At 41.6% G+C, this 27552-nt stretch overlaps 18 protein-coding genes across 18 annotated transcripts; 9 read left to right on the forward strand and 9 right to left on the reverse strand.

The window, feature by feature from the left end:
* Window positions 1-32: 32 nt before the first annotated feature.
* VCUG_01526 (uncharacterized protein) lies at window positions 33-680 on the forward strand (the record flags this gene model as incomplete). Its single annotated transcript, XM_008076353.1, has 1 exon — window positions 33-680. One exon carries the CDS (start codon window positions 33-35, stop codon window positions 678-680), a length of 648 nt encoding a protein of 215 aa, XP_008074544.1.
* Window positions 681-844: 164 nt separating this feature from the next.
* Window positions 845-1342, forward strand: VCUG_01527 (uncharacterized protein; the record flags this gene model as incomplete). Its single annotated transcript, XM_008076327.1, has 1 exon — window positions 845-1342. The coding sequence occupies one exon, from the start codon at window positions 845-847 to the stop codon at window positions 1340-1342; it is 498 nt and encodes a 165-aa protein (XP_008074518.1).
* A 317-nt stretch (window positions 1343-1659) lies between these two features.
* VCUG_01528 (uncharacterized protein) lies at window positions 1660-2497 on the reverse strand (the record flags this gene model as incomplete). The annotated part of the gene is made up of 1 exon (XM_008076354.1): window positions 1660-2497. The coding sequence occupies one exon, from the start codon at window positions 2495-2497 to the stop codon at window positions 1766-1768; it is 732 nt and encodes a 243-aa protein (XP_008074545.1). The 3' UTR covers window positions 1660-1765.
* A 759-nt stretch (window positions 2498-3256) lies between these two features.
* On the forward strand, window positions 3257-3925 carry VCUG_01529 (uncharacterized protein; the record flags this gene model as incomplete). Its single annotated transcript, XM_008076355.1, has 1 exon — window positions 3257-3925. One exon carries the CDS (start codon window positions 3257-3259, stop codon window positions 3923-3925), a length of 669 nt encoding a protein of 222 aa, XP_008074546.1.
* Window positions 3926-4550: 625 nt separating this feature from the next.
* VCUG_01530 (uncharacterized protein) lies at window positions 4551-6039 on the reverse strand (the record flags this gene model as incomplete). Its single annotated transcript, XM_008076356.1, has 1 exon — window positions 4551-6039. The coding sequence occupies one exon, from the start codon at window positions 6037-6039 to the stop codon at window positions 4837-4839; it is 1203 nt and encodes a 400-aa protein (XP_008074547.1). The 3' UTR covers window positions 4551-4836.
* A 758-nt stretch (window positions 6040-6797) lies between these two features.
* On the forward strand, window positions 6798-7800 carry VCUG_01531 (uncharacterized protein). The gene has a single exon (XM_008076357.1). It carries the CDS (start codon window positions 6997-6999, stop codon window positions 7780-7782), a length of 786 nt encoding a protein of 261 aa, XP_008074548.1. The 5' UTR covers window positions 6798-6996; the 3' UTR covers window positions 7783-7800.
* Window positions 7801-8354: 554 nt separating this feature from the next.
* On the forward strand, window positions 8355-9784 carry VCUG_01532 (glyceraldehyde-3-phosphate dehydrogenase, type I). The gene has a single exon (XM_008076358.1). The coding sequence runs from the start codon at window positions 8777-8779 to the stop codon at window positions 9767-9769; it is 993 nt and encodes a 330-aa protein (XP_008074549.1). The 5' UTR covers window positions 8355-8776; the 3' UTR covers window positions 9770-9784.
* Window positions 9785-10776: 992 nt separating this feature from the next.
* VCUG_01533 (uncharacterized protein) lies at window positions 10777-11784 on the forward strand (the record flags this gene model as incomplete). Its single annotated transcript, XM_008076359.1, has 1 exon — window positions 10777-11784. The coding sequence occupies one exon, from the start codon at window positions 10777-10779 to the stop codon at window positions 11608-11610; it is 834 nt and encodes a 277-aa protein (XP_008074550.1). The 3' UTR covers window positions 11611-11784.
* Window positions 11785-12519: 735 nt separating this feature from the next.
* On the forward strand, window positions 12520-13080 carry VCUG_01534 (uncharacterized protein; the record flags this gene model as incomplete). Its single annotated transcript, XM_008076360.1, has 1 exon — window positions 12520-13080. The coding sequence occupies one exon, from the start codon at window positions 12520-12522 to the stop codon at window positions 13078-13080; it is 561 nt and encodes a 186-aa protein (XP_008074551.1).
* Window positions 13081-13753: 673 nt separating this feature from the next.
* On the forward strand, window positions 13754-15448 carry VCUG_01535 (uncharacterized protein; the record flags this gene model as incomplete). The annotated part of the gene is made up of 1 exon (XM_008076361.1): window positions 13754-15448. One exon carries the CDS (start codon window positions 13754-13756, stop codon window positions 15221-15223), a length of 1470 nt encoding a protein of 489 aa, XP_008074552.1. The 3' UTR covers window positions 15224-15448.
* Window positions 15375-16059, reverse strand: VCUG_01536 (uncharacterized protein; the record flags this gene model as incomplete). Its single annotated transcript, XM_008076362.1, has 1 exon — window positions 15375-16059. The coding sequence occupies one exon, from the start codon at window positions 16057-16059 to the stop codon at window positions 15574-15576; it is 486 nt and encodes a 161-aa protein (XP_008074553.1). The 3' UTR covers window positions 15375-15573.
* Window positions 16060-16813: 754 nt separating this feature from the next.
* Window positions 16814-17897, reverse strand: VCUG_01537 (uncharacterized protein; the record flags this gene model as incomplete). Its single annotated transcript, XM_008076363.1, has 1 exon — window positions 16814-17897. The coding sequence occupies one exon, from the start codon at window positions 17895-17897 to the stop codon at window positions 16914-16916; it is 984 nt and encodes a 327-aa protein (XP_008074554.1). The 3' UTR covers window positions 16814-16913.
* A 1121-nt stretch (window positions 17898-19018) lies between these two features.
* Window positions 19019-19585, reverse strand: VCUG_01538 (uncharacterized protein; the record flags this gene model as incomplete). Its single annotated transcript, XM_008076364.1, has 1 exon — window positions 19019-19585. The coding sequence occupies one exon, from the start codon at window positions 19583-19585 to the stop codon at window positions 19070-19072; it is 516 nt and encodes a 171-aa protein (XP_008074555.1). The 3' UTR covers window positions 19019-19069.
* A 982-nt stretch (window positions 19586-20567) lies between these two features.
* VCUG_01539 (uncharacterized protein) lies at window positions 20568-21500 on the reverse strand. Its single transcript, XM_008076328.1, has one exon. The coding sequence runs from the start codon at window positions 21260-21262 to the stop codon at window positions 20645-20647; it is 618 nt and encodes a 205-aa protein (XP_008074519.1). The 5' UTR covers window positions 21263-21500; the 3' UTR covers window positions 20568-20644.
* A 261-nt stretch (window positions 21501-21761) lies between these two features.
* Window positions 21762-22554, reverse strand: VCUG_01540 (uncharacterized protein; the record flags this gene model as incomplete). Its single annotated transcript, XM_008076365.1, has 1 exon — window positions 21762-22554. The coding sequence occupies one exon, from the start codon at window positions 22552-22554 to the stop codon at window positions 22249-22251; it is 306 nt and encodes a 101-aa protein (XP_008074556.1). The 3' UTR covers window positions 21762-22248.
* Window positions 22555-22760: 206 nt separating this feature from the next.
* VCUG_01541 (uncharacterized protein) lies at window positions 22761-23807 on the reverse strand (the record flags this gene model as incomplete). Its single annotated transcript, XM_008076366.1, has 1 exon — window positions 22761-23807. One exon carries the CDS (start codon window positions 23805-23807, stop codon window positions 22761-22763), a length of 1047 nt encoding a protein of 348 aa, XP_008074557.1.
* A 1920-nt stretch (window positions 23808-25727) lies between these two features.
* VCUG_01542 (uncharacterized protein) lies at window positions 25728-27024 on the reverse strand. The gene has a single exon (XM_008076367.1). The coding sequence runs from the start codon at window positions 26038-26040 to the stop codon at window positions 25732-25734; it is 309 nt and encodes a 102-aa protein (XP_008074558.1). The 5' UTR covers window positions 26041-27024; the 3' UTR covers window positions 25728-25731.
* Window positions 26093-26851, forward strand: VCUG_01543 (uncharacterized protein; the record flags this gene model as incomplete). Its single annotated transcript, XM_008076368.1, has 1 exon — window positions 26093-26851. The coding sequence occupies one exon, from the start codon at window positions 26093-26095 to the stop codon at window positions 26849-26851; it is 759 nt and encodes a 252-aa protein (XP_008074559.1).
* Window positions 27025-27552: the final 528 nt, after the last annotated feature.

Genomic DNA, 27552 nt, shown 5'->3' on the forward strand with positions numbered 1-27552 from the left:
TTCCAAAGACCGTATAATTTGTCTACGAGACTATGAGGTTTGGTTTGTATTTTTCTGTTAAGCAAGAGGACAGCACAGAGCCACCGGGAGGATTGAATGTTTCTATTGACGAGACGAGCATTGAGATGGTGAAATGTATTTTTGCAAAATACCGTATTATGTTCTTGAAACTTGTTGTTCGTAGGTTGTTGGAAGATTTATCTGATCTCAGAGATATGATACAGCAATTTTATTTCATTACTGATCTATATCTTCATAACTTGACGCATGAATATACAGATCGGATCTATGAACCTCATAGAACAGTGCAAGATTTTATAAATATTGAAAAAACTCCAAAATTACGAACGCTAACAATTATCCGTATGATAGTTGCTGATGAATTTTTAGAGAAAGTAAGTAACACAGCACTGGAAAATCTGACTTTTACCGAATGTATTTTTCTCACTTCAGAAGGTACTGAGAAACAACCGAAAAAAATTAAGTTAGCATTTGGAGAATCATATAAAGCAGTCTGCTTCGACATGTGCGGTATATATATTGAAGACATAAAATCACAAACCATATGTCAATCGCACCATGCAACAATTATCATTGAACTGAGTAACTGTATAAATCTACGTACTCTGACAGTAAACTCGGGTCGATATGTGAATGTTGTGCTTAGGAACAAAAAATAATCGATCCACGACAGGCATCATTGCATGGGTTAAGAAAAAAACCGCTGTTCGTGTCTTCTCGGTGTTCTAGGGTTAGATTAGAGTATTTATCAATTGAAATATTGGACGTAAGGCTCGCAGTCAAGTTTTTGAAGACAATCAACAAAAAGAGACTTAAACATTTGATGTTAACTTATTCCACTTGTGAACATTATTTTGATGCTGTTGACATTTTTGGTATAGACTTTGTTGCCCTTGAAGTTTTGGAAATTGATGCTAGCGATTGTGATTTAGAGCTGAAGAATAATCACATCAGTAGAGTAAATATGAAAATGTTAAAATTACTGAAAATTAAGTGTTGGCGTGCAAATAGAGCACTCATTCAAATGATAAATGAACAGCAAACGTTAAAACATCTGGAAACGGAGCTATATAATGGTATATTTGTTAGTCATAAACTTTTGTTGCAACAATGTGGTTTAGAACATTCATTGGAGGATCTCCTCATCAGTTCTTATCTGCCTCTGCCACTTAAGGAACTGGTAACGCTGATAAATCGTTATAAGCAAGTAGATGCTTTTTTGTTGGTCAATTGCATGCACACATCAACCATTATTGTGGCTGTGAATATAACTATTGTCTTTACTTACATCAAGTTCGCCGTGCTACTAGATAATGGCTAATTAACTGTTTGTTCTTTTTTCACATAACAAAGACAGCCAAAAGCTGATTAGACAGTTCGAGAAAATGTAAAATCTTTTTCACATCTTTGCATGGATATGGAGTCAAAAATTGTCATAAAATTTATTTTTTCCAGAATGTTCTCAGCTGCTCTTAATAAAATAACACGAAAATGGTACGATATTACCAGCCGAAAATTAATACACTAGCTCTATTAAAGATTTAAAAAAGTGAAAAACAGTACGGCATATTTAAAGAACGAAATACTATTAATGAGTGGTGATTTTGTTTTGGTTTATAAATGGAATAATATAACTAGGTTTTAATCAAAAATAAATCGATTATTCTAAACATAATATCTCTCAGGTTACGTGGTATGCCAATCACTTGTTTAAAGACGTTTATTCGTATCTTTAAATACGTTTCTATTCCTTTTTTAGCATTGTACTTCTTGTCTGCGATTTCACTATACAATATCGTGAAAAGATCATCTGTGTGTCAGACAAAATATGCTCATATTTCCGAAGTAAACGCCTCATTCCTTTTATAAGTTTTTTAATTTTGTGTCGCTCCAAGAGACTCACTGAACCAAGCACTGTTTCATTTAAGGGATGCGTCATGGCAAAAAAGTTTCGGCAGGCATCCATGAAATCTACATAACATTCGTAAGTATCATCGGTTCGTAGTGTTTTGCGAAATACGTTGTTAAGATCATTCAGATGTTTGATCCTTTTAACGATGCGATACATAACATCAACCATCATTTTCATTTTTTTGTTGTTCAACTGCACATTTCCGCGAGAATCTTTTTGTGATGTCTGCTTGAACATCTCTTGCCACTGTCTTCTGTTCTCAAGCCAGTAACCTATGTGCTCATAAGCTATTCTTGCTTTCTCTTCGTTCGAATAATTCCTTCTATGCTGTGATCTGAGGTATTTTTCCATCCTAAACACATGTTCCATCCTCAAAAGATATTGTTTAAAGTACTTACGGCATTGTTCAAGAGCAGCAATCCTTTCAATCGTTGATACCGTTCTATATAAACAATTAGGAACCGCATAAGGTGCTTGTTTATTCTCGTCAGCCGACATATTCTGATTTCTAATGCATGACATGTATGCACCAAGTGCCAATCGCATCTGAATCATTACATACATTCGCAACCCTCGTTTCATACCAACAAATTATAAATAATTTAATCTCCTTACTTCGTTTATCAATATTGCTTAGAATGACAATGTGATGAAAGAAAAATTTGGCTGGTCGAATAATTATATGCAACGCTATTTCATAGGAATAGAATATTTAACCTGGTGAACAGAAGAGCGTATTTGATGGAGCATATTGTGTATATGTGTGCAAAGAACATTTATTTATGATATAGTTCTTTTTATACCATTATTCGTTCGTGTACTCTTTTTTTCACCAAAGCATGTTTTGTTGTCTTCTCAGGCATCAATAACATCCGACACACCTGTGGTCCATTTATACCGACCTTGGCCAATGATATTTGCTCCATGGAATCTGCTTTTAGTACTTTAATCAATCTAGTTATTAAATATGAATATTCATTGGTAAATATTCAGTATTTCGCTAATAATAAATTGTAGCACCAATATTTCCATTTTTTGCTCTGTTACACGTGTTTCTCATCTGTATTTGCACCTGCATGATTTATATCACGCGTTACGCCATGAGTGATTATAGACCGGCATTTTTTCATTTTTACAAAATAATACCACTCATAATTCTCTTGAATACATTACTGATTTACCACGTGACACTTACTTTACATTAATTTACCGTGTATATCGCTTAATAATTGCACTTCCATTTACGGTCATTAGTAGTTTAAAAATATTCCACAGACATGTTAATACGTCACAATTTCTTTCGGAAAATTCCTCAAACCATCCATGCCTCATTCCCAAGAAAACAAGCTAGCATCAGCAACTCAAGTGGTTGAGACACGAGAATTTGAAGAATCCGATTTAGTATCGGATGGAATCAACATGACTCTCAAGATATCGTGTGGTATCGCAGCAAGTCTAATAATTATCATATTCATTATAAACATATTCCTCATAGGTATAGCATGTGTACGGTATGGTATGAGAAGGAAAATGGAAAGGAAGTATCGGAAACGCAATTGCGAGCAGACGGTAATTGATATGCATTGCAAAGTGGAACAAGCATTGATGGAAGCACAGAGCAAAGAAATAGCCAACTTGAAAAAGGAAATGGCTGCTCTTGCGAATGTGATAAAGTCCAAGGAAGAAAAAACAAAACTGATGCAAAATCAGGTGAGCAGCCCGCGGAAAGCGTATAACAATGAACGATTGAAGAATAAGAAGTGTCTGTACAAGACAACAAATGATATTATGGGCATTAAAGTGCGCGATCAAGGATATGTTGATACGAAGGCGATTTGTTTACCGGTAACTGCTATCGATAATACCAGAATGGTCCGGTTGGACAGTGCAGAAAGGCTGCGTTTAGAGACAGTGTTGTTGATAAGAGAAAGAAAACGGCACAAAAAAGAACAACGTGCAAGAACAAGGAGACAAAAATTGCGGTATAAATAAATTCTTGTATTGTTATTGCTCAGTAGCATTGATCACATTGTATTATCATGAAAATACAACAAGTGATCAGTGCATAGCAGTGGTACGGTTGAGCCTTATTGAAGGGATGCCGATTTATCATCTGTGGCGAATGCTTCTCATAATCTGCTTAGTTACCTTCCTTAGTAGGAACATGTACTTGCTCATGGTCAACCTACATTTCTTAAGTTGAGTTTATTTGACATACTTCAACACCTGAGGAGACTGCAGTACACGGAATTATCACATATTTGCCTTATCTTTTTACCTTAGCAGATATTTACTGCAGCTAAACACCACAACACACAATACTTTCATGCTATAATGTCGTATACGACCATAAAAGTAGCTATCCTCTCGTATAAACACCAAATAAACCATCTTTGTACCTCAGCAAAAACATTTAGAGTTTGTTCATACTGCATAGGATTTGTGGCACATATATAGCTTTTAATTTACCTATAGCTTTAAAAGCAGAAAGAGGATCAACCATTAAGTACATTCTAACAAGTCCTGAATCGTATACGCGGTAGGATGCCCTTTGTTCAGTCATAGGAAGACAAAAACCCTTGCACTGTACTCTTTCTTGATCAAAGTCATTTATTTGTCTCATAATACCAGCAACACACGAAAAAACATGCCTTTTTGATCCTTGCACCGTATCGCCTCGTACATTTCAAAGAGAAACATCCTCGTAATTTCATGAACCATGGGCCAACATCCACGATCGGTCAACAAGCCAGGAATATGTGTTTATTTATATGCCGTTGTACAAGGAGGTAGATAAACGTACTTCTGATGGGAAAACGCCCTCATAGTTCAGGCAAATCACACGAAATGTACTTTTTAATGGCACTTTAACACCCTTATCCCACCAACCACGACTCGTCCGGTTAGTGTTCCCTTTCTAAGGCGTTCAGGCCCGGCATGTCAATACCCTCCATGTAACTGAGCAGAGCACCTCCACCCGTCGATACATGTTCTAACTGTCCAAAAATACGTGCTGCATACGCCGTCTCACCACCCCCCACCAGCACATACTTCCCGTTCTTCTCTGCACTCTCCAGCAGCTTCACAAGTTGCATAGTACCATTCGCGCACTCCTCATCCTCAAACATACCAATCGGTCCGTTCCAAAATATGCATTTGCTGCTTTCTATCAGCTTTTTCAATGCTTTTATACTCTTCGGTCCTATGTCAACGCCCATCCACCCATTATCGATCTTATCCACTACCTTGTACTTATCGCCCTTCCTGACCAAAAAATCGTTGGGGAGCGTGAAGGCTTGCTCAGCATGTGAGCTCAAAAGCTCCTGGTAATCTATGTCCTCGTGAAAGCTGCTTCCTATCGGCACATTCTTCTGTTTGAGAATGCTGAAGCTCATTCCACCACCGAAAAAGATATTTTTGAAGCTGAGGTGTTTTATAAGTGCCATTTTGTCGGTTATCTTCTTGCCACCCATGATGACTAGGTCGAAATTGTTCACTCGTCTCTGCAGTTCTGCGCGCATCAGCAGGCCCGCATACACCTTTTTGTCCCCCGGGATGAGTAGCGGTCTGTGGGCAACACTAAAGCCATCAAACACGACCAGATCGACAAAGCTCAGCTCTTGGATCAGGTACGCCTTGTCGTACAGCCTCGTATTTTCCAACAACACTGCGCCCTTCTTTTCTCCCAAGCCATCCAGATCGCGTGCGAATGCGATGCTCATTCGTAAGGAAAGCCATTCATAAACGGGCAGCAGCGTATGTTTTAAGCCACTCGCACCCTCTTTAAAGCACTCCTTTTCGTGCGCATCAGGTCGTCCCAAATGGCTCACTATGACCAACAGCTCAGCTTCACGTGACAGTATGTGAACGATGGTAGGCCACGTCTTTTCTATCCGGAAGGTGTCCACTATCTTACCGTCAATTATAGGAACATTAAAATCTGCGTAGAGTAGCACCTTTTTCTGTTTAAGCGGGACATCGTGCAGGTCCTTTAATTTCATGGGCACCATTCGTTTGTTTTTTGATATGATCTCAATCAAATTCACAGCGGTATGAACACTGATCTGCAGTTCAGGGCTGTGATTGGCCAACCGCCAAATTTTCATTAACGCGTTCTGTAGAACGCGCAAAAAAACTTTTTTGTTATTTCATCAGCTCATTCTTCGGCACTACGCCAGCTGTACAAGATAAAGGGTCGTTATTGCCAGGGTCTATGCATGGTAGTGATGTGTCGTAGTGAGAAAGTGCCATCAATTTCAATTAACAATTGATGCGCATCCATCAAGGCAATTATTTATCACTCGCCGCTAGTAATGGTGCATCTACCGCATAAAAAGGTAAAATAGCGAGTTTATACGTTTTCTCCCAGTACATCTCGAACAAATTTCCTCATCTGTACCATTTGATGGCCGAGAACAGTGCTGATGGTGCGAGAAGATAAATAAACGTACTTTTAATGAAAAAAGATGCAACAGCACCTGCTGTACAAATTCATCTGCGCCGCCAGAGCAATCAAACTATTTCTGCTCCATAATCACCCGTGGTTTAAATCAATGTTAATTTATTTCCGTGATTTATCACCAAGTACCTTTTTTCTGTAAAATATTTTACCTGGAAATGCTGCGCTCTACCACCGAGTGCTTCCATACAAAACAATTCTGCCCATGGTTATCGGTACGGATGAGGTGGCTGCAATTAAAAACACATGAGCACACGTGGAGCGTTTACTCAGTTATCCTGTGCAGCAACTTCCTTAAATTGGTGTGGTGGTACAACTGTGAACAAACAAATGATTTCTTCGCACAAAGCACGTTTGTTTGCCTTCACACACATTTTTGTGATCCGGTCTTGAAAAACTAAGGGGCTGGAACGCACCATGTGCACTTTTTGGTGGTATTGCAGATTCCTATGCACGTACCGTGCATATAACTTGCTTTTTGTTGTTTTAATCAGAACGTACACCGAATCTGCAGGTGTAGTACGTGGATCCGCTCATTGTCACCGGCTTACACCGAATCCACGGGCAAATTCATAAAAAATTTTTTACCCATCCCACCGCAAAAATGTCCAAGGTATCGCCAAAAGAGCGCAAACAGCTTTTATTCACACACACCAAGGATTACTTCACACATTACACCCAGTTCATCGTTGTAGGGCTAAACAACGTAACATCAAGCCAGTTGCAGTCTGCCAAGCAGGCGTGGCAAGGCAAGGCTGAGTTCTTGTTCGGAAAGAACACAACGATCAAGAAGGCACTGCGCGACATGGGCCACGAGGACATCGCGTCACGCATATTCGGCAACGTAGCCTTCATCTTTACGAACGGTGATGTGCGAGAGATCAAGCAGATAGTGGAAGACAACAAGAGAAATACCTTTGCGAAGGTGGGTGCTATCGCACAGACAGACGTGTGGATAGAAAAGAAAGTGACCAGCATGGGGCCCGACAAGACATCGTTCTTCCAGGCACTGGGCATTTCTACGAAGATTACGAAGGGAAAGGTTGAGATTATACAGAACAGCAAGGCGCTTACGGAGGGCGAGAAGGTGACGCCCTCACAGGCAAACCTGCTTGCCATAATGGACATACAGCCGTTTGTGTACGCGATGAAGTTGGAGAGTATTTATGGCGATAAGCAGTTCTATGAGCCGTGGATAGCTGATATTACGGACAAGGATGTTGAGAGCAGCCTGGTAGAGATGGCGCAGCGTGTTACCGCGTGTGCGCTTGGAATGGGCACAATTGTCAAAACAACGGTGCCGTTTGATACTAAGAATGCGCTTAGGAAGGTGGTAGCGCTTTCTTTGGCGATAGGATACGATGTTGACCTGGCAAAGCCGTTTAAGTAAATGAGCGATTTTTACGGACTGGGCATGCGATTGTACAATTTTTAAAATTGTTATATTCTGCGGTAGGACTGGTATGTGCAGTACTGTTCACATGCAGAAGTTAAGACTTTTAACGCGCACTTCCCTTATTATCTTACTTATTGTCTTACTTATTACTTTCCCGTATTATCTTACTTATTGTCTTATCGTATTACTTTCCCGTATTATCTTACCGTATTATCCTACTTATTATCCTACCGTATTATCTTACTTATTGTCTTACCGCCCCTCATACTATCCTATAACTGTTCCACTTCCCCTTATTCATTAGCAATACGCTTATTTATCTCCCATAATTTTGTAGAACCTTTGACAAAAAACCAATTTCTACCACTCACCGTTTATTTTACTCTTTTTTTTGAATAAAACAATTTTACTTAAAATCCATCACTCATCTCCCCACATCAAATTTAATATTACCAAAAAATACTTTTCTATCTTATGTCAACACAAGGAAGCAATAACAGCAATTTTATTCTCTCCACGTACCGTTCACTAATCTTTTTTACCAAACGTACATTTCTACACATCAACAGCACCGCTCATCAATTATTCCATCGTACAGCTCTAACCCTTTCATCCCACAACAAAACCTTAATCACATCCATTGCGCCGTTTCTTCTCTATCCGTGCTAATTAAAGGCAACAACTCAAAAGCATTTACAGCTCGGAGTGCTCTTTCATTACCGTTCATAACTACGGCAGTGCCAAATACTTCCGTTTCCGTGGCAGGTACGGTTGACCGTTCGTTCATTCCCTTCGCACATTCTAATGTGCACCAGGGCATCAACGTGATTGAGCGTATGGTGCTCATTTCATGTACACTGCAACGCTTCTCTGTGTAGCAACGGTTTATGCTGTTGTTAACCGATCGTTTAACGTGCCAAACCATTTTTACCGCTATTGCCGATCATTTAATTTATCAGGTACTTAAACCCTGTCAAGAATTACCCCCATGATCGTAGGGATAAACGGCTTCGGCCGCATAGGAAAAATTGTGTACAAGGTGATGCGCCAGCGTGGGCACAGAGTGCCGCTCATAAATGATCCGGCACTTGACGCTGCCACAGCAGCGTACACCCTGAAGTACGACAGTATTACGCCGCAAAAGAGCAGTGCAACAAAAACAAGCGAGGACGAGTTCAGGTACCTGGACGAAACGACCAAGTTGACCACGCACTGCAAGCCTGAGCACATTCCTTGGAAGGATCACGGCGTAGAGGTGGTGATAGAGGCGAGTGGCTTCTTCCTGGAGCAGGAGAAGTGCATGGGACACGTGCACGCAGGCGCTAAAAAGGTTGTGATCACAGCACCAAGTCCAGATGCAAAGATGATCGTGATGGGCGTTAATGAACACGATTACAACGGCGAGCAGGTCGTGTCAAACGCAAGCTGCACCACAAACTGTCTTGCGCCTGTTGCCAAGGCAATTCATGACGAGTTTGTGATCGTGGAGGGATTGATGAGCACAATACACGCAGCCACGGCAACACAAAGGGTGGTGGATACGGTGTCCAAGAAAAATATGCGGCTCAGTAGGTCGTTCAGCAATATCATACCGAGCAGCACGGGTGCTGCAAAGGCGGTAGGAAAGGTTATACCGGATTTGAACGGCAAGCTGACAGGCATGGCATTCAGGGTGCCTGTGATGAATGTGAGCGTGGTTGATCTTACGGTACGAACACAGAAAGAGTGCACGCTTGAGCAGATCAATGAGTGCATACGAAGAGCGGCACAGGGAAGGATGAAGGGCATCCTTGAGTATACCGATGAAGAGATCGTGAGCTCAGATGTTAATGGTTCTGAGTATTCTTCGGTGTATGACAGCAAAGCAGGCATACAGCTGAGTAAGACGTTCTTTAAGGTTGTGAGCTGGTATGACAATGAGTACGGGTATTCGTGTCGAGTGGCTGATCTTGCGGAGTATGTGTGGAACAGCAAAAAGTAAAAAAAGTGAAAAGTACGTTTTTTTACGCTTGAAAGGTTAAGTGGTAGGTACGAGCGTACCCCCCAGTTTATTACGCTTGACAGGCCATGTGGTAGGTACGAGCGTACCCCCCAGTTTACTACGCTTGACAGGTCAAGTGGTAACTGCTCATTACCCTAATTATTTTTATAAGCAAAGCAATTTCATTTAAGAGTTCATCCATGAACTTAATTATTCTGTTCTGCAAGATTTGATCGGTAACACTCATTTCTATTTCTAATCAATCAATCAGCTACGCATTCCCCCGTTATTTACAGCTCTATCCTCTTTCCTATCAAATTGCTAATTCTGCCGTATTGTAGCAGTGTATTAAATTTAATTATTTTTTATCGTAGGCCTGGCGTGTATTTCATGATTGGTATTAAAAAAGAAGTTCGCTCATTCCAATAATAAATAAATCATCTTTTTGCTACATTTAACACGTGCATGCAATGCTTACCTGCCATTTTGTACTAATTATCGATACAATGCATTAACAACTAAAATAACTGACAATTTACTCAGGTCTGGTACATGCTGCTAATTTTAGTGCCAAAAACGATAAAACGTGAGTATCGTGGCGTTTATTATTCTGCTAATTTATGCATTTATGTCATGATTGTAACAAATTTGGCATTCTTTGTCCTTAAAGGACCATATTGAACGGTAAAGAATGACTGTGCAGTGATGGTAAATTCATTTGCATTGATAAACTATTCGTTCATCAATGCAAATAAATTATTTATTATATTTATCTGTAAGAATGTGTTTATGCAATGCTGCAATATTCTACCACACACCCTACCAAGTGCACCACAGCTCGTACCCATTCGCAGGCCTGCCAGAGCATCGAACATGATCACATAAACAAATGAACTGCGCACTGTTCCCTTCAAAAGCATCACTGCATAAAAATGACACTTCTATTTAATTTCGTTCTTTTCCAGATTAATTAAAAACTAATAAAAACAAACTGCAGCTCCTCTCGCATGATGTATTTCTTTTTTTATCATCTCAGGCTGCTCTTCAACGACAAGTTCAGTCTCTTAGAATCTTCGCTAAAAAGGCTGGAGCACGTAAAAATGGACGTAGTGCATGGCGAGGTATTTGACACAAGAAAAATTGAAGTTACTCAGCGCGAAAAGTGTGCAAGCACAAAGAACAGCATTGATTACAGCGTGAACGATTTTAGCAGCGGAACGAGGAGCAAGCTGCGCTTTTACAGGGTGCTCAGCCTGGATGAAACCATCGAGTACCTGCACAACCTCCCAGCAGACATAGAAATACTGGTGCTGCTGATAGAACGTGACTACTACCTGAACTGCACAGAGATTATGGAGAGGATGGCACGGATGAAGGGCAGATCGGTGCTGGTGCTTGCGATGGACACCAACGATAGCAAGCAGATGCACAGCATGCTGATGGATGGCACGGACAGCAGCTACCATTTCGTGCTCAGGGTGTACCGCGGCGTAGAACGCGTGTTTATCGTTGCATTCTATTTTCTTCTCACGGTGCTCATCGTGCTGTGCTTCATAACCCTGCAGATATGGCTGAAGAACCAGACCACCAAGAACCCGCTGATCACGCCTTACGAGCTGAACAGGTGCGTGGTGGACAACTATGGAAAGCTGAGCGGCTCGAACAGACCCTTTGAATCGTGTTTGATATGCATGGACGAGTTCAACAGCGAGAGTCTGTGCAGGGTGCTGAGGTGCAAGCATAACTTTCATAAGGAGTGTGTGGACCCGTGGTTGAAGACGAAGTCTTCGCGGTGCCCGTACTGTAGGGAGCTTATAAAAGTGTGTGAGAATGATTACTGATGAGCAGTGCTCACGAGCGTATAGACGGGTGTAACATAAAATTAAAGATTGTGTGATAGATGTTTTAGTTTTGGTAGCAAATTTATTTGCACTGTGTGGTGGAACGAATCTGTACTGGGAGTTGTTGACCGAATTATTTGAAACAAGTAGAAGTAGAAGTAGAAGTAGAAGTAGAAGTAGAAGTAGAAGTAGAAGTAGAAGTAGAAGTAGAAGTAGAAGTAGAAGTAGAAGTAGAAGTAGAAGTAGAAGTAGAAGTAGAAGTAGAAGTAGAAGTAGAAGTAGAAGTAGAAGTAGAAGTAGAAGTAGAAGTAGAAGTAGAAGTAGAAGTAGAAGTAGAAGTAGAAGTAGAAGTAGAAGTAGAAGTAGAAGTAGAAGTAGAAGTAGAAGTAGAAGTAGAAGTAGAAGTAGAAGTAGAAGTAGAAGTAGAAGTAGAAGAATTATTGAATACAATTTCTTTGTGCAGTGGCACTCATCGTGCTACTAACCTTTCGTTCACGTTTAGTGCTAATTTTTGGTTAACGCTACGTGATGCACCATTTTAACCAAGCAATGGTTAAACGCTACAAGCTCAAAAACTATTTTAATGAAATGCGCTCAAATACTGGGATAATCGGTGATTGCTCTTTGCATCAACATGGGTGTTATTATCAGCATGCGGCCTCAAATATTGGTAGGAGGCAAAATTGAACGATTGCCATACCACATCAGATCACACGTAGCAACTCGTAGAAAATGCTTTTTTTTGAGTGTACGTTTATTTTGATTAAACGTTCGGCAGTAAATAATCGTATTTTTAGTTTGTTACGGCTGGTCATACACCGGGTCATGTGCGCTCGATCCCTCAGGATCAGACATACCACCTGACCGTGCACACAGTGCCTCGTTTTCAGTGCCAAAAAAATTATCCCCATGTTGGAAGACGACCTCAAATCTTTAAACCTAACGCTTTCTACGCTGCACAATTTGAAGAAGAATTACACCGCTCTACTCCTAAAATACCATCCTGATCGAAAGACCGGCAACAGACAGAAATTCACAGAAATATTTGAAGCACACAAGAGGTTGCTAAAATACGCAGAGATACACAAAGAAATACAGAACATGGAGAATGAGTATGTAGGCAGCGAAGAGGAACGAACCGATATAATAGAGTATTATACCAAGTTTAGAGGTGATATAGGTAGGTTGTTGGACCATCTCGTGTTTGGGAGGTATAACGATGAGGATAGGATCAGGCAGATAATTGATGAAGAAATTGTGAATAAACGAGTGAAAAGGTATAAGCTGTATGGCAAGAGAATTAGCGAGTACAGGAAGAAAAGAGAGAAAGTATCGAATAAGGGCTTAGAACATTTGCAAGCGGAGATTCTGGCGAGACGCGAACAAAACTGGCAGGGCTTTATTGATAATATGGAGAAGAAATACAACATCAATAAAATTGAGGATAAGAAAGAAAAGAAGGGTAAATAAATTATTTGTAGGGTATTGCGTGTTTGATGTGGTAGAATGGCTGTGCTATACTCACCGCTATTGCGTGTTTATTTCACGTTTCGTACCGTTCTCGAATTTATTTCATAGTTGATGTAAGAATTTTGGTACAAAAGCTATAATATGCACTTTAGACCATTAAGGGACTGCTTAGAGAACCTGTGCCTTTCGCACCATCAGATAATTCTTGGTGCTTTTCTCATTTTATTGTAATAAAAGCAGCAAAAATTCTTTTAAGGATCAGGCCCGTTCTTCTATGGCACACCAAAAAGAACGGCACAGGTAAGTTAACGCTTATACCGTACACATAGATCTTATCGGTCAGGCAATTTGCCGAATATTCTTAACACGTGGTAATGGCAAATGAACGTGAACAAATGTTATACGCACATGGCAGTGCTGCCACTACACCATTCAGTAAGATACATTTATTACCTCTGCTCCACGCCGTTGCACCTGACCCTTTGTTTGCAGGTCAGCAAATTTATTGCAACAAAATTCATTCATTCCTTCGACAGGCTATCCCGATAATACTTCACGAACAAATCACTCGATACTTCAAATCCTTTCTCCTTAAAAACGACCATTCAGCGGTGTGACTCTGATCACCTGCAAAAAAATATTTTTATGTTATTTTTCACTGCGCACCCTTACGATGGTTGATGTCAGCATCATGACCGCGACTAAGTTCCATCAGGTCTCTTTGGACGACAGCAAAAAAATAGGTGAGTCGTTGAAGGACATCTTTGGATGCGAAATAAACCTGTTCTACGACTATGAGCTTACAAACAGCATTGACATCGAGCTGCTGCCGACCAGAACAGTTCTGCCCGACATTATTTACTCGGATTATAAGGAGGAGGTGGTAGCACAAACCCGGAAGAGCACGAGCAAGAGAGACTTCCTGTGCAACCATGGTGACAATGCCATGTGTGTGAACTGTGCGCCTGTTAGCCCGTGGGATCCTAAGTTGTTACGTGAAAGGGGAATTAAGTACCTCAGCTTTGGCGCGTTTAAAGAGAAAAACCAAAGAATAGAAAGACTTACCTACAGAAACGATTGCAAGCACACTGAAAACGTGAAGTGCACGAGGTGTATGGACCGTACAATTGCGCTGAAGCAGCAGAATTATAGGATGATAGACCACGTGGAGATAGACCATTCAAAGGTGGTGGACAACTTTATCTCGTTCTGGCGAGGTACTGGGCGTAACAGGTTCGGATTTCTGCTCGGAAGGGTCAAGGATTACGAAAGGGTGCCCCTGGGAAAAACAGCCGTTGTCTCGGCAATCTACGATCCCCTCCAAGAGAATTTTCCGGACGGATTCATTGTGCACGAAAAGAACTGCAGCAAAATACAGGCGCTCTTGGATTATCTTGGTTTGTGCGTGGTGGGGCTGATTTACACGGACCTCAACCAAAAACGTGATTATCTCCTTTCATGTCTGGAGATTGCGGCAATGGCCAGGTTTCAGAACGATAACATGTTTGTAGACGAGGATGGGAAGGAGTTTAACAGCCGTTTTGTGAATTTGGTGGTGCGCAGCAAGGACATCGGCGTTGAGCTTGATGCTTACAGCGTGTCGGAGCAGGGCATGGTGCTCATCGGAGAGAACATAATCAAGCCGTGCACCAACAAGGACGTGTTTGTGAGTACGCGCTCAATTATCTATCTGGAGAAGAATGAGTACGACCTGGTGGTGGAGAAGAACACGATGCGTGTTCCTGTCGAGTACCTCATCGTGGACATTCCGCATGGCTTCTCGGAGAATTCGATGTTTCCGAGCGACGCATACTTCAATCCACAGTGGGGTAAAATGAAGATTGCGAAATATTTCACGGACTACAACTTGGAGAAGTTCCAGTGCTTCAACGTGTTGCTCTACTTTTTCTTAAAGTTTAATGGCAATAACAAGGAACTGTGCCCCGACATGAAACTTCTCCTGGATGCGGTACTCGGACGAGGGAGCATAGACACATTTCTGCAAACGCTCATGTTCCTCAAATTTTCGGAAAGCATCGAAATGCATAAGAAGGAGGAATGGGACTGTCAAATTTGTACGTATAGAAACTTGGATGGAGCGGATAAATGCGAGATGTGTGAGACACAAAGAAATAACGGATAAATAAACAGCAAAATGGTGTTTAATAGAACAATCTTAGCGTATCGTTTACTTTTATGTGTAGTTTGAGCAGTTTCGTTTATTGCCGTGTGCTTTGCATGTAGCGCATTTTTCGGTACGCTGACAGAGTCTTCGTATCCAATTTGCAGGTGAATCAGGTCATTTATCTTAAAAAGCATGTTGAATAGGAGTTTGGCAGGTTATGTAGCACCACAAATTAAATATGAGTTCAAAAAAATATGCTTTTCGTTTATTTGATAATAGCAGTGAAAATACGATGAAATAACCGTCTTAGATGAAGATATATCGGCATAGGGAATGCGTTCTCAACATGATACGATTGTGCCTGTAGGCTACGCGAAGTATCGGTTTCCTGATCGAGCACTTCCGCGTTCAATATCGAAATCTTTGTTTTCCCTCGTGAACCTAAGCCAGTTTTTGACTTTGTTGATAGCTAATCCTGCCGTTGACTCTTGCCGGTCAACACTCTCTTCTTCTTCAGGAACTATCGTGTACTTGCTCTTTTTCCGTTTTTCTTTCTCCTTAGCGTCTCTGTAAATGATCGTTTCCGTATCATATATGGCTATAGAGCACATGAAAAACCAACCTATATTCAAAAGTAGGAAAATAGCGAACTCTGCAGCTGCAAAGTAGAAAAGCTTGATTATTAGGTTATAATAGAAGTCTTCGTAACCGTTCCGTACTATTATGTCATCAATTTCCTGGGCTTCAAAGTGAGGTTCGTCTATCAAAACACTTTTTTGCGTTGATGATGGATTCACTGTGGGATATGGCATGTCTGCTCCAGCTATATTGGTGAAAGTATGGTTTATGTCCATGTGGGGGACAAGCACTTTGCTTATTTCTCATTTATAATTCGACTCATAAGGAAAAAGATGAATTAAAAATATTCAAAGCAAGAAAATTGGTGATTTGGTACTCAAAAATGTTCTTTACTGGCTGAGCAACGCATATTACGAAGAAAATACGGGCAATATACGATGCAGTACTTGATCGGGAAGAGCGTGTTCAATGGATGTGAGATGAAAATTGTGGATGAATCTGCTGAAATGCGATCGAAACATAGGGCCTTAGTAGCTACAATAACATATGTTATTGAAAATGCTGTTCCTTAGACCAGCATACGTTCTGTCGCTCATAGCACCTGTTAGTGCCACTAACATCAACGCGGTAAATACAGCAAGCACTCTCACACATATAATGTAAATTACCCTTACACCGTTTATTATTAGTACTGTGTATTACCTTGCTATATCACGAATGTAGCACCAAATTTTAGTTATTTAAAAATGTTAAAAATTAGCTACTGTACCGGCCGTGCTATCTCGTTTATAAAACGGAATAAAGCTTGTTTATCAATCAAATAATATTATTTAACATGCTATGTCATGTTTCTTCACTTGTTTTCGGTATTTTGGTGAAGAGCACTAAATTAGCTTTCATAAGGTAATTACGTAATTTTAATGTTTTTTGTGGGTGGCCGAGCAGGTGTTGAAAGAACGAATCGAATGACAATCCTTAGCTCTTTGCTTCGTACAAAAATGTGAAATAAAAAGTTTTAATGTTTTACTTGTACTGATTAATCAACGTTTGTGTTTTATTTTTATTTACTTGGGATGATGAGCACCAATACGTGAGACAAGCACAAACTAGTATTTCTTAGTTTTATTTTTTATTGTTTCCCGGGTATACTTGCGATAGCTAGACTTTGTTTTGGGTGAGTACGAGTGGTATTGCCTATATATGGTAAATTAGTTGTATTTTTTAGATGACCGGTTGATAGTGAAGATGGCCCGCTAGTGTACGAACTCTTGCTTCCTGATAGTGAAGATGGCCCGCTAGTGTACGAACTCTTGCTTCCTGATTGTGAAGATGGCCCGCTAGTGTACGAACTCTTGCTTCCTGACTGTGAAGATGGCCCGCTGAAGTACGAACTCTTGCTTCCTGATTGTGAAGATGGCCCGCTGAAGTACGAACTCTTGCTTCCTGATTGTGAAGATGGCCCGCTGGTGTACGAACTCTTGCTTCCTGATTGTGAAGATGGCCCGCTGGTGCCTTTGTATCTACCTAAAGAGCTTGTATACGATGATTTTGTAGAGTCCGACGATGCCTTACGACTTGTGTATGAACTTCCCGTATCAGTTGATCTGCCGCTCATGTAACCACTCGAGTTGTTATAAGTGGTATAACTTCCTTCATCCGTGTGTATAAGTGAAGTCATATCATCATCTTCTGTAAATCGCTTGTGCCTTCTATGTCTGTGCCTCTTTCCAGTGTGCCATTTTTTGTCTTTCCCTCCTCTCATGGCTGATACGCAGTTCAAGAAGTTCCTGAAACACTTGCAGCACACCATAAATATCAAGCAGCACCAGACAGCAGAAAACAGAGCAACCACACCGAAAGATCCCAATGCTGCGTAAGCCAGAACACGTAATATTTTATTTTCTGATTCGTCGTTCTTCATAAAATAGCGCCAGTCAAGGATCTTTTCGGCCCGCGGAATGTCTTCTGCAACTGTTTCATTCACCAACTGTGATGAAAAATTACCGGTAACATTGGAACGGTGCGCTTCTGCAACATTGTCGAATAGCTCTCTTATTACAGCTGTACCGATACCTGCAGGAAGCAAAAAAATTAGTAGGACGTGTTTTAACATGGGATTGAGTGTGGGTTGCTGAATGTTTTTTAAATATATGATTTTCTGCTTTCTGGTTACGTAATTAGACACAAAAGGCTACCTTGATATTGGAAGTAGACAAATTAATACGCCACTTCAAATGCAAATTGGTACTAATACGCTTATTACCAGCACTTTAGATATTGGGAGCGTATTACTGTGTCTTAGCACATGACTGGTAGCGATTACTCGTATAGAACTGTAAATAGGTTGAAAATTTAATTTATCTTTTTCTGATGAGCGACAATTCGTTTCGAATATTGCAAGATCGGAAATAAAGGGTTTATGAGTGAGCGCATGCGGATGTGCTCATTGATTCCATCCGATTGGGCATATTTAGCAAAGCGGTTAAAGTAAAAGCACCAGAACTCTCTCAGAAGAGTTCACGGCTGTCCTACAATTCCACCGTAAAGCTGTACAAAACAGGGCACTCAGTCAACGACTATGGCAGTGCAGGTCCAAAAAGGAATGTTAGAGGGAGTAAATGCATGTGCGCAGCATGTTGAACAAAGCTGTTGCTAAGAAAATGGATGCTCATTCTTTACCGTTATTTTTAATGCATACATTCCTTGGAGTTGGTGGTAAAATTGTCTTTTCCTATTCACGGTTAAGATTGGTATTTACGCGCAACTGATAATTATTTCTTGAAAATAACATTTAATCAGACTGCCTTCTCCTGGTGACCGCAACGTTTTTTGATAATGATCTGTAACCGAAGTAACACATGACCAAGAACTTGGGCATCTCACAGAAAGGCTTCATTCTCAGGGTTTGCAATCAATTTCCTTGAACATACGTTTTGGGTTATCGAGTGTTAATTGATCTGCACAATCAGTGGGAAGAAAAGTTTATTGATCTGCACCTGCAGTACTTTCTGGCAGTTGGTATGCGTGGTAATTGGGCGGAATACCGTTGAGTCAGAGGAACCAGTAGAAATGGTAAAAAGACACTTTAGAAAGTAAAATGATATTTTACCGAGGAGGATGCCGATTTTGAGTTCTTAGCCCAACGAGTTCCATGGTCATACCGTTCATATGAACCTTGCATCATCTTTCCAAGGCATGCTTTCACTCGTTCATTATAACGAATGTGTCCGTAGTACTGCTCCCTGGTAGTTCACGCTTTGGGCTCACGTGCTCAGAGTAATGCTTTCACTCGTTCATTATAACGAATGTGTCCGTAGTACTGCTCCCTGGTAGTTCACGCTTAGAGCCATGCTTTCGCCTCTTCTTCTTCTTTCTCCTGTACTCTGCTGGCGGTGTATTTGCTACTATTCGTGAAAATTCCGCTGTGAATATCACCATGCAACAGCACAAGCACTTCCTGAGCGGATCACAGGATGAACAGCTGGTGAAGATTATGCCGTAGCAAATACAACAGCATCCTATAACGATGAACATAATTATCACAAAAGCTAAAAGCGCGTTGAACACGTGCTGTACAATTATGGCATCGCCATCAATTATTTCTGTCTGGTAAAATTTTTCAAAGCGGGGGATGTCCGGTAGCGGCACGTCATCAGCACCAAAAGTATTTATCGATGCGTTTGTAACCAAACTTGCTACGTTGCTTACCACGTTGTTCATCATATCTCTACCGTTTCCATGCTTCTCCTTAGAGACCAAATCAGTAACATTCGACATGATGCGTGATAAAATATGAACCATGGACTGGGATAGCTCGAGTTGCTCTTCCAAGGCCTAAAATAAATTGGTGCCACCAATTTGACTGATATGCATGATTGGTGTAATTTTACATTTTTGGTACTGCTTCGTGGTCACAAGCACATCATTTTTGAGCGTTTTACGAATTGCTGCAGGATTTGGACGTGAAGTATTGCCAGAAAATGGTGTTTTAACCTATCAAACGTATTTTAAAGACGTGTAACAATGAGTTTTAGTTTACTTCGTTTGTTATCGTGTACAAAGGGCAGCGCAGCTAAAATAGTGGTATGACAAAACGGCTGTGCTCCCATTAGAAATGGCTATTTGCACGTAATACTGCCATGAACTATATCTCAGACATGACAGCTACCAACATAATAAAACTTGTCTTAACACCAACGTATAATTTAGTTGTCATGGCAGCTCACCCGTTTGAGCATGCATCCTCATATTTTAGACCATAAGACGCGTCTAAAAACCACCGATATAATGAACCGTTTTGAGAGGCTCATCCCGAAGCAACGAGTAAACTTGGCATGAAGAGGTAAATTATGTACCGGTCAATCCATTACGTTTCTAGAACGATCCAAAACGCTTCATAAGTGTAAACGATGTATGATTAGGCGTGGTACATGGGAGTGTAAGGTAAGTAAACATGCTTTGGCAGAAATTGAGAATGCAGAATTGCACACAACAGAACTAACCTGCAAATAGTACACGGAATAAAAGGTATGACAAATCGTATGAGTACTTGGTTAAAACATGATTTGATTGGTGCAATTTAGATTGCCTGAGTAGAGCTCGATCTAGTTATTATATGAAGGGCATCGCAATCAAACCATGGAAATAAAGCAAATGCTCATAACTATCCGTGTAGAATACCCATGAAATATACGGCGCAATTAGATTGCCATGTCATGGTGCGTGAAATACCATGACGCCGTGAAATAATAGCGGAGCAGTTGTGGACCGGGTAAATGTTTTTTGAGTCACGTGTTCACCGTGCAACATACTTTAATTACCTATTTGTGCCAAGAAGTGGAACTAACAACTAGTTTTGCTTTACTTAATCAACTTTTTTTTTGGTTTTGTTTCTGTTCCATGGTAAGACCAGACCGGTATAAACGAATCAATAAACCCCACATCGGCAAACAAGTTCGGGAACAACCAAATACCGGGTGGATAGAAGAAGAACGTTACAGAAAAGATTACGAGCCGTAGAACAGCCAACACGCCCAGGAACACAAAGAACGCAAAGATGGGATAGAACACGTACGTCATCTTGCTCCTAATTTTAGATGGCCACACCTGGTACATTACAAGGAGCAGAACGAATGCTATCAGCACGACAGACAGTATCAAGTGCATGTGATTGGTCTGCTCAACCACCCAAATGTAGCTGTCCTTCTTGTTGAACTTCCTTGCCAGTGATACTGTGACATCCTTGCTGTTCTTGGAAAGCAATCCTCTCACTATTACCTCTTCGTCAATCAGCGTGTTAAATAAGTCGTGAATAACCTTTTCATCGAGATTCTTCTTTTTGAGATATTCGTAGGCATCTTCTCCCTTGAACATATTCGCCCGTCTCTCGTTGTTCAGTATTACCTCCTCTGTGGGCACCTCTCGCAAAATATGCTCGTAGCTTTTCACCGATTGCATTGGGGTGGGAGGAGAAGGCATTTTTAATTCTGGTAATAAACAAAGGAAATCAAAACGAGAATTTGATTTAAATGCTCATTTCACGGTGAGAAATCATCTAAAGAGGAGGAAGAAGTCCTCGTTTGTATGTTTGATGCGTATGAACGTGTATTAGCACGTGGAGTGTGGTTTTGCTTGAAAATACAGCACAGCCATGGATGGCAGACGCACATTGAACAGTGCAATCACCGAAGGCTTTGCCATGGCGTGCACATCAACGTGGCAAAATCGTGTTTGCAGTTTTAGAGTTGGCAGCAAACCGTGTTTTAGCACCAATTCCCTGTATCATGTTCGGAATTTGCCACGAATGAGGAAACGCGCCTAATTTGGGGAGCACACGGCTTAAACGTGTTTGAGGAATAAAAGCAAATTTAGTGCGTTGCTTTAAAAGGCATAACAAAACGTTGCATCATAACAAATTAATTCGTTCTGAGCATGAAGAGCATGGTGTTTTCACCAACTGCGCTATTCCCGTTGTTACAGAAAGGTATTTTATTCATCATCAGTATGAGGTGTTCACAATTTTATCTTTAATGGGATGCTCATTCGCAGGTGCACGCACATCCACGAGCATGTCATACGCGTTGAACCGTTGGTACCGCAACAGCTCGCAGGTTGCCCTGAGCACTTAACAGTCGTATCTTTTCATACCGCGAAGCGTTCTCAGCCACAGAGAAAGCGTTATGGATTGCCCGTGAAAAGAAGGCCCGCAACCACCAATCGTTGCTGTAGCACCTCTTACAGATGCGATGAGCAACTCTTAACGGAGATTCGTCGTAAATTGAGCACCGGCCCACGGCTTAATCCGCAAGATGGGAATGTTCACGGATCCTAAAGCTATTTACTACGGCTGTAAGGCACAGACCAAGCGGTCACTTAGATGGAGAAATAAACACGATTTATTACGGCTGTGTTGATGGTGAAAGATAGAACTGTTGTAATGTTACATGCCGTGGCGTACTGCGCGGCTATTGCATGAGCTGGAGGTAAAGGTATGGAGTGAAGTACGAGGAGGTGTGTTCTGTTGTACAAGTCATGAGCTGGAGGTAAAGGTATGGAGTGAAGTACGAGGAGATGTGTTCTGTTGTACAAGTCATGAGCTGGAGGTAAAGGTATGGAGTGAAGTACGAGGAGGTGTGTTCTGTTGTACAAGTCACGATCTTCTCTTCTTCACGGAATAAATTGTTGCTGTTCAAATACTTTTTCTTGCGTAGGTAACGGCAATGAACATGGAGGGCAGAATTGAACGGTAGGGAACGATTCGCTTCACGCATGCAATCGTGTTGCAGTGCCTTTTCTGGCCAGCAATACTATCGAGCAGCTATAGCATGACTGGCAGTACACGAAGTATCCTAAAAAGGCTTTTCTGGTGTTTCTCGGTGCTCGCGTATCGGTGATCACGCGTACCATTACCAGCGAGTGCACGATGCCAGGCTTAACCAATTTACCGCGCCTACGCATTCAAACAGCACCATGCCTGTTATGGCAGTGGTTGCTCCTCTGAGGGCGCTACATCGGCAGCTGGCTGCGTATCGGCTGGAGACGGTGCATCAGCTGGCGGAGGCGTATCAGCCCCGATAGTTTCCACATTTGACACGATTGCGGCCCGACTCTCATCTCTTCTTCTAAAAAACAGCAGGACAAACACATTAAACGTAAAAATGAGCAGGAGGCAGGCATAGAACCAGGTACCTACAATTTCTAACCTATTTTTACCGAATACGTCGTTGCAATCGGCTGCGAAGTAAAAACACGTGATGACAACAACGGAGGTCGCTGAGGAAAGCATGAATGTTTCCTTTCTGATCCATTTCATGTTCTGCGAGCTGACGAATACGGCAGGTAGCAGAAGGAACGACCCCACGATGATCAGCCAATAGCGACTGGCCTCGCTGTAGAAGATCTTTACGTCCGTCCATGAATCGTAAGCTGCCTCGATCAGTGCAAATACCATGAGGAAGAGGCTGTGGAAGAACGAGAAAAACGGTCGGTCGGCTATCAAGTTCGATAATCTATACACAAGAACGATTCTGAACCCGAACGTTATGATCGATATGAACAGCAGGGACATATACGGCTTCTGAAACGTGATCTCCAGGTCTGCTCCGTTCAGCTGCACACCGTTGTACTCAAACAGCTCAAACATGAACAAAACAACGATCATCACCGAGTTGATCGTCACCGCCATGAGGGAAACGTGCCGGTCAAAGATGAACGTTCCTATGCAAAAGCTGATGAACACGAGCAACATAAATGCGATTGAGTGTATCTTCAGCGACTCCATCGTGCAGTAGAGTATGACAAAGTCGCACAGCGCAACGACCAGCGAGATGGTGATGGTGTAAATGATGCCGTGGTCGTCTTTTTTTTCTATTAAGATTGCGTTGAGCATCGCTGATGCGGCCGAGCAGAACAAGGTAATGAAGCTTCTGAACGTCCTGTAATTGTTCTTTACGCTTTTGTTGAGGCAGACAAACGAAATGACCAGCGAAATTGAAAGAATCAACGAGACGATGTGCTCCTTCATTTGCAGCATGGGTAAAAAAATCGGAAAATCTCATTGCTTGCACACAGCCGGTAAAAAGGAGAGGGTTGTGAACTGCATTGGTTGTTTTCGTGTGTTAAACAAATCAACATCTGCCAGGGATGCGGAACAACCGTGAACAATGCAATTTAGTGATCTACGATACGCTGCATCAGTTCAGTCGTGCCGAAGCTGCCGGCCGTTGGCCCCATCCTGTACAGCAGATAAGGTGCACAACCACAGGCTCGCTGTACCGTCTGATCCTTTCATTTCCTTTGAAATATTCGTTTTCATTAATTGCATATTTACTGCCTGCACAGCACCGCTCGCGTTTTTTAGCTCTGCAACACTTTCCTGCTCATGACTCGCTGCGTAGCATTTTTTGATACCTCACACACGAAATGTGCATGTCAGGCTTAGTTCTGTCTCTGTGAACGTATCCGAACTGAAGAACATTGTGATCGGTGATGGTAGCAACATGAGCAGTAATTACGACCTATACACAGCAAATACGTCTACATAGCAGTACCGCTGCATTACATCGCTTCCTTACATGTGGAGCCTTCATTTTGTAAGAACGCTCATCAACATCATTTTGTAAGAACGCTCATCAACATCATTTTGTAAGAACGCTCATCAACATCATTTTGTAAGAACGCTCACCAACATCATTTTGTAGGAACGCTCATCAACATCATTTTGTAGGAACGCTCACCAACATCATTTTGTAAGAACGCTCACCAACATCATTTTGTAGGAACGCTCATCAACATCATTTTGTAAGAACGCTCATCAACATCATTTTGTAAGAACGCTCACCAAACTACGAATAAAGGAATGACCGTAACGTAGAATGCAATGCTGTGTTCGTATGCACCCGGTGCACGAAAGTAGTTTTGATAAATTTAAAAGAATGCAATGCTGGAAGCGCTGAGAACAACAACTTAAACGTGAAATGCAATGCCGTGCCAATATGTGCGGTCCAAACTCTTCGTACACCACTTTAAACGGAGCAATCGCTATTTCTAACTACACGTACGTTTGTTCATCTCCTCGTACCACGGAGTGCAATTGTTAATTGGGACTTACCCTGCTGCAGCACCGCTCACTTGCGTAACGAAGCGTGCCCTTGGCAGCAAAGATGCACCAAAACGTTTGCTCACAACGTGATAACCTCATCTCATGCACAAGTATATCATGCAGTCCGTGATTGCGATAACATTCTGATCGTGTCAAAGATGGAAATGCAATTTGATTGAAAACAATTGAAGCGATTGAAACATACTCTGATATTTGATATTTGATATTTTGCATCAAATCAAATTGTTGGCAATAAATTGGTGTGCTGTGCATGTTGGGAACGGCAGTATGTCACAACGATCTACGGTGCATCTGTTACGGCTTTCCAAAGCATCTCTTCGGCGTGCGCACACGACGAGAACATGACATATTAGAAATAGAGTACTGCTCGGTAGCATCTACGTTTATGAACGGGCAGGCACCCATAGATGGCTTAGATGAAAAGTACCGGGACTTGGCGCAATTTAATAAGCTTGTTCCGCTCATACGGACGAGCGGGCCGTATATTTGGTTGGTTGCCCATCACGGTTTATCTTGTTGATAATTACCACGTCATAACGAGAAAATTGTCTTCGCTAGAACACGTTCGTCTACCTTCTCACGCCACAACGCCTAAATAATGTGCTTTTTTGGTCTGCCACACCGATCGTGGCCATGGGCCAATTCACGGCATCATAATGAGAAAATATAGAAATTTGATCAAAATGACAAGATTAAATGGTAAAAATGTGATTTATTAGTAGTTGCAGGCAAATCGGACATTAAAGATGGAGCAAGCAAACGATTACCATGCTGATAAGAGGATGAGCACCGCGTTTAATAATTTACTTGGATGATGAGCATGCATTTAATAATTTACTTGGATGATGAGCACCGCTTTTAATAATTTACTTGGATGAAATGCAGTACCATGTTCGTTTCGGCAGAAAATGTTGGTCCGTACAAATCGCTCACACGCTAAAATATTCATTCCCACGGCTCTATTCTGGAAGGTACCCGGTAGTACAACACCAATATCATTCGCTCCACACGTAAAATAACGATCAATCTGATCGTTGGTCAAGATGCCCAAATATTTAATTCGCAGCAAATATTTACGATATTTTATCACATACGCGATCAAAGTGCACTGCAAAGCCCAAATTAAATTATCCATTTATCAATGCATCGTTTGATGGGCATTTAAATAAACAACAAAAATTTGAGACATGCCACTATCAATCCAATACTCAAAGATTCAGTCTTACATCGCAGAATGCGCATGTTCCTTCATTTTTGGCTTTACGGTGTATTCTGCCATTCTGACAACCACGCTCAACGGCATAGTTGCGGGCCCGATACTGATAGGACTATCGATCGGGTTTGTCAGTGTGGTGATCATATTCCTGTTTGTGGACGTGACACTTGCACATTTTAATCCTGCTATAACATTTGCAGCTGTGATTTTTCGTAAGGTGCCGATAATAAGCGGCTTCTTCTACATCATTGCGCAAGGCATCGGATTCATGATTGCCTCTTTGGTCGTGCAGGGATGCTTTCCCGGATCGTTCAGGCCGTTGATGAATATCATACGGCCTAAACAGGCCGATGACGCGACAACAGGAGAAGTGATATGCATCGAAATGTTTCTTACCGGCATACTCGTTTTTTCGGTGTTCGCCATGGCAGCGAATCCATACAAAAAGCAGAAAGAAGAAAGGGACAAGAGAGAGCTTCAAATTGATCCGAGCGAGAGCAAAATACCAGACAGGAGCATGTTTGCGCCGGTGGTTATCGGGCTGACGCTCGGATTCCTGGGGTATCTTGGCGGATCAACGTCTGGCGGTGCGTTCAATCCAGGAATTGTTTGGGCGCCGGTGCTTTTTAGTGGTCACTGGGGTGATTCGTGGAAGTACTGGGTTGGTGAATTTGTTGGTGGGTTTGGCGGTGCACTCATACAGGTTATCCTGTTCTATCCATTTTATTAGATGCGTGGGTATAATAAACGGCTTGATCAAACAAGGTTTTTGCCTGTGTATGGCAGTAATGACAGGGTCACGGGCAGGTGTTCCATCCAATAATGCTGCCGTTTCATTCATTTTCTCCACTGACAAGAAACACACCAAACGATTTCTTTTCAAAACTGGTTATTGCACTGGCAGATCTCACGATTGACGAGGGGGTGTGTAAAGGATGGAATAATACAAAATTATCGTGCTAGACCACGCATGCTAGCACGCAGTACCGGATGCAAAGAAACATTTCCCTATATTTGTTATGCACCGCAACATGCACGGTGTTCAATACAAGCACAGTGTCGCTTCATATATTTGTTTTCTATGGCCACCAATATTTCCTGATTTTCTGAACGAGCGTGAGGAACTGAGAGAAAGAGAAATGTTTAGTGAATAACAGGGAAGGAAAAGTAGATTTGGTAGGGACATGAGTTAAAGAAATTGTTTATGTACGTACGAATAGCACCTTGCATGGTACTACGATGTAACCGCCTTAGATAGTACGAAAACGTAGTGTTTTGGAAGTTTTCGGTCAAGTTCTTACGATGAATGAGCTAAAAATCTGCCGATCAGCTTTGCACTATCCTGCAACACCACCACACGGTGTTATTGTTGTAAGAAAAGCGCTTGCAGCCAAGTATCAAATAAACTAGAAATACAACTCATGGCTAGCA

This window comes from Vavraia culicis (genome assembly GCF_000192795.1).
Source record: "Vavraia culicis subsp. floridensis unplaced genomic scaffold supercont1.24, whole genome shotgun sequence".
Lineage (NCBI taxonomy): Eukaryota > Fungi > Microsporidia > Pleistophoridae > Vavraia > Vavraia culicis.

Excerpts from the sequence above, each read along its gene's own strand:
- VCUG_01531 (XM_008076357.1), top strand. The coding sequence starts at position 6,997 with ATGTCCAAGGTATCGCCAAAAGAGCGCAAACAGCTTTTATTCACACAC.
- VCUG_01532 (XM_008076358.1), top strand. The coding sequence starts at position 8,777 with ATGATCGTAGGGATAAACGGCTTCGGCCGCATAGGAAAAATTGTGTAC.
- VCUG_01539 (XM_008076328.1), bottom strand. The coding sequence starts at position 21,262 with ATGCCTTCTCCTCCCACCCCAATGCAATCGGTGAAAAGCTACGAGCAT.
- VCUG_01542 (XM_008076367.1), bottom strand. The coding sequence starts at position 26,040 with ATGGATAATTTAATTTGGGCTTTGCAGTGCACTTTGATCGCGTATGTG.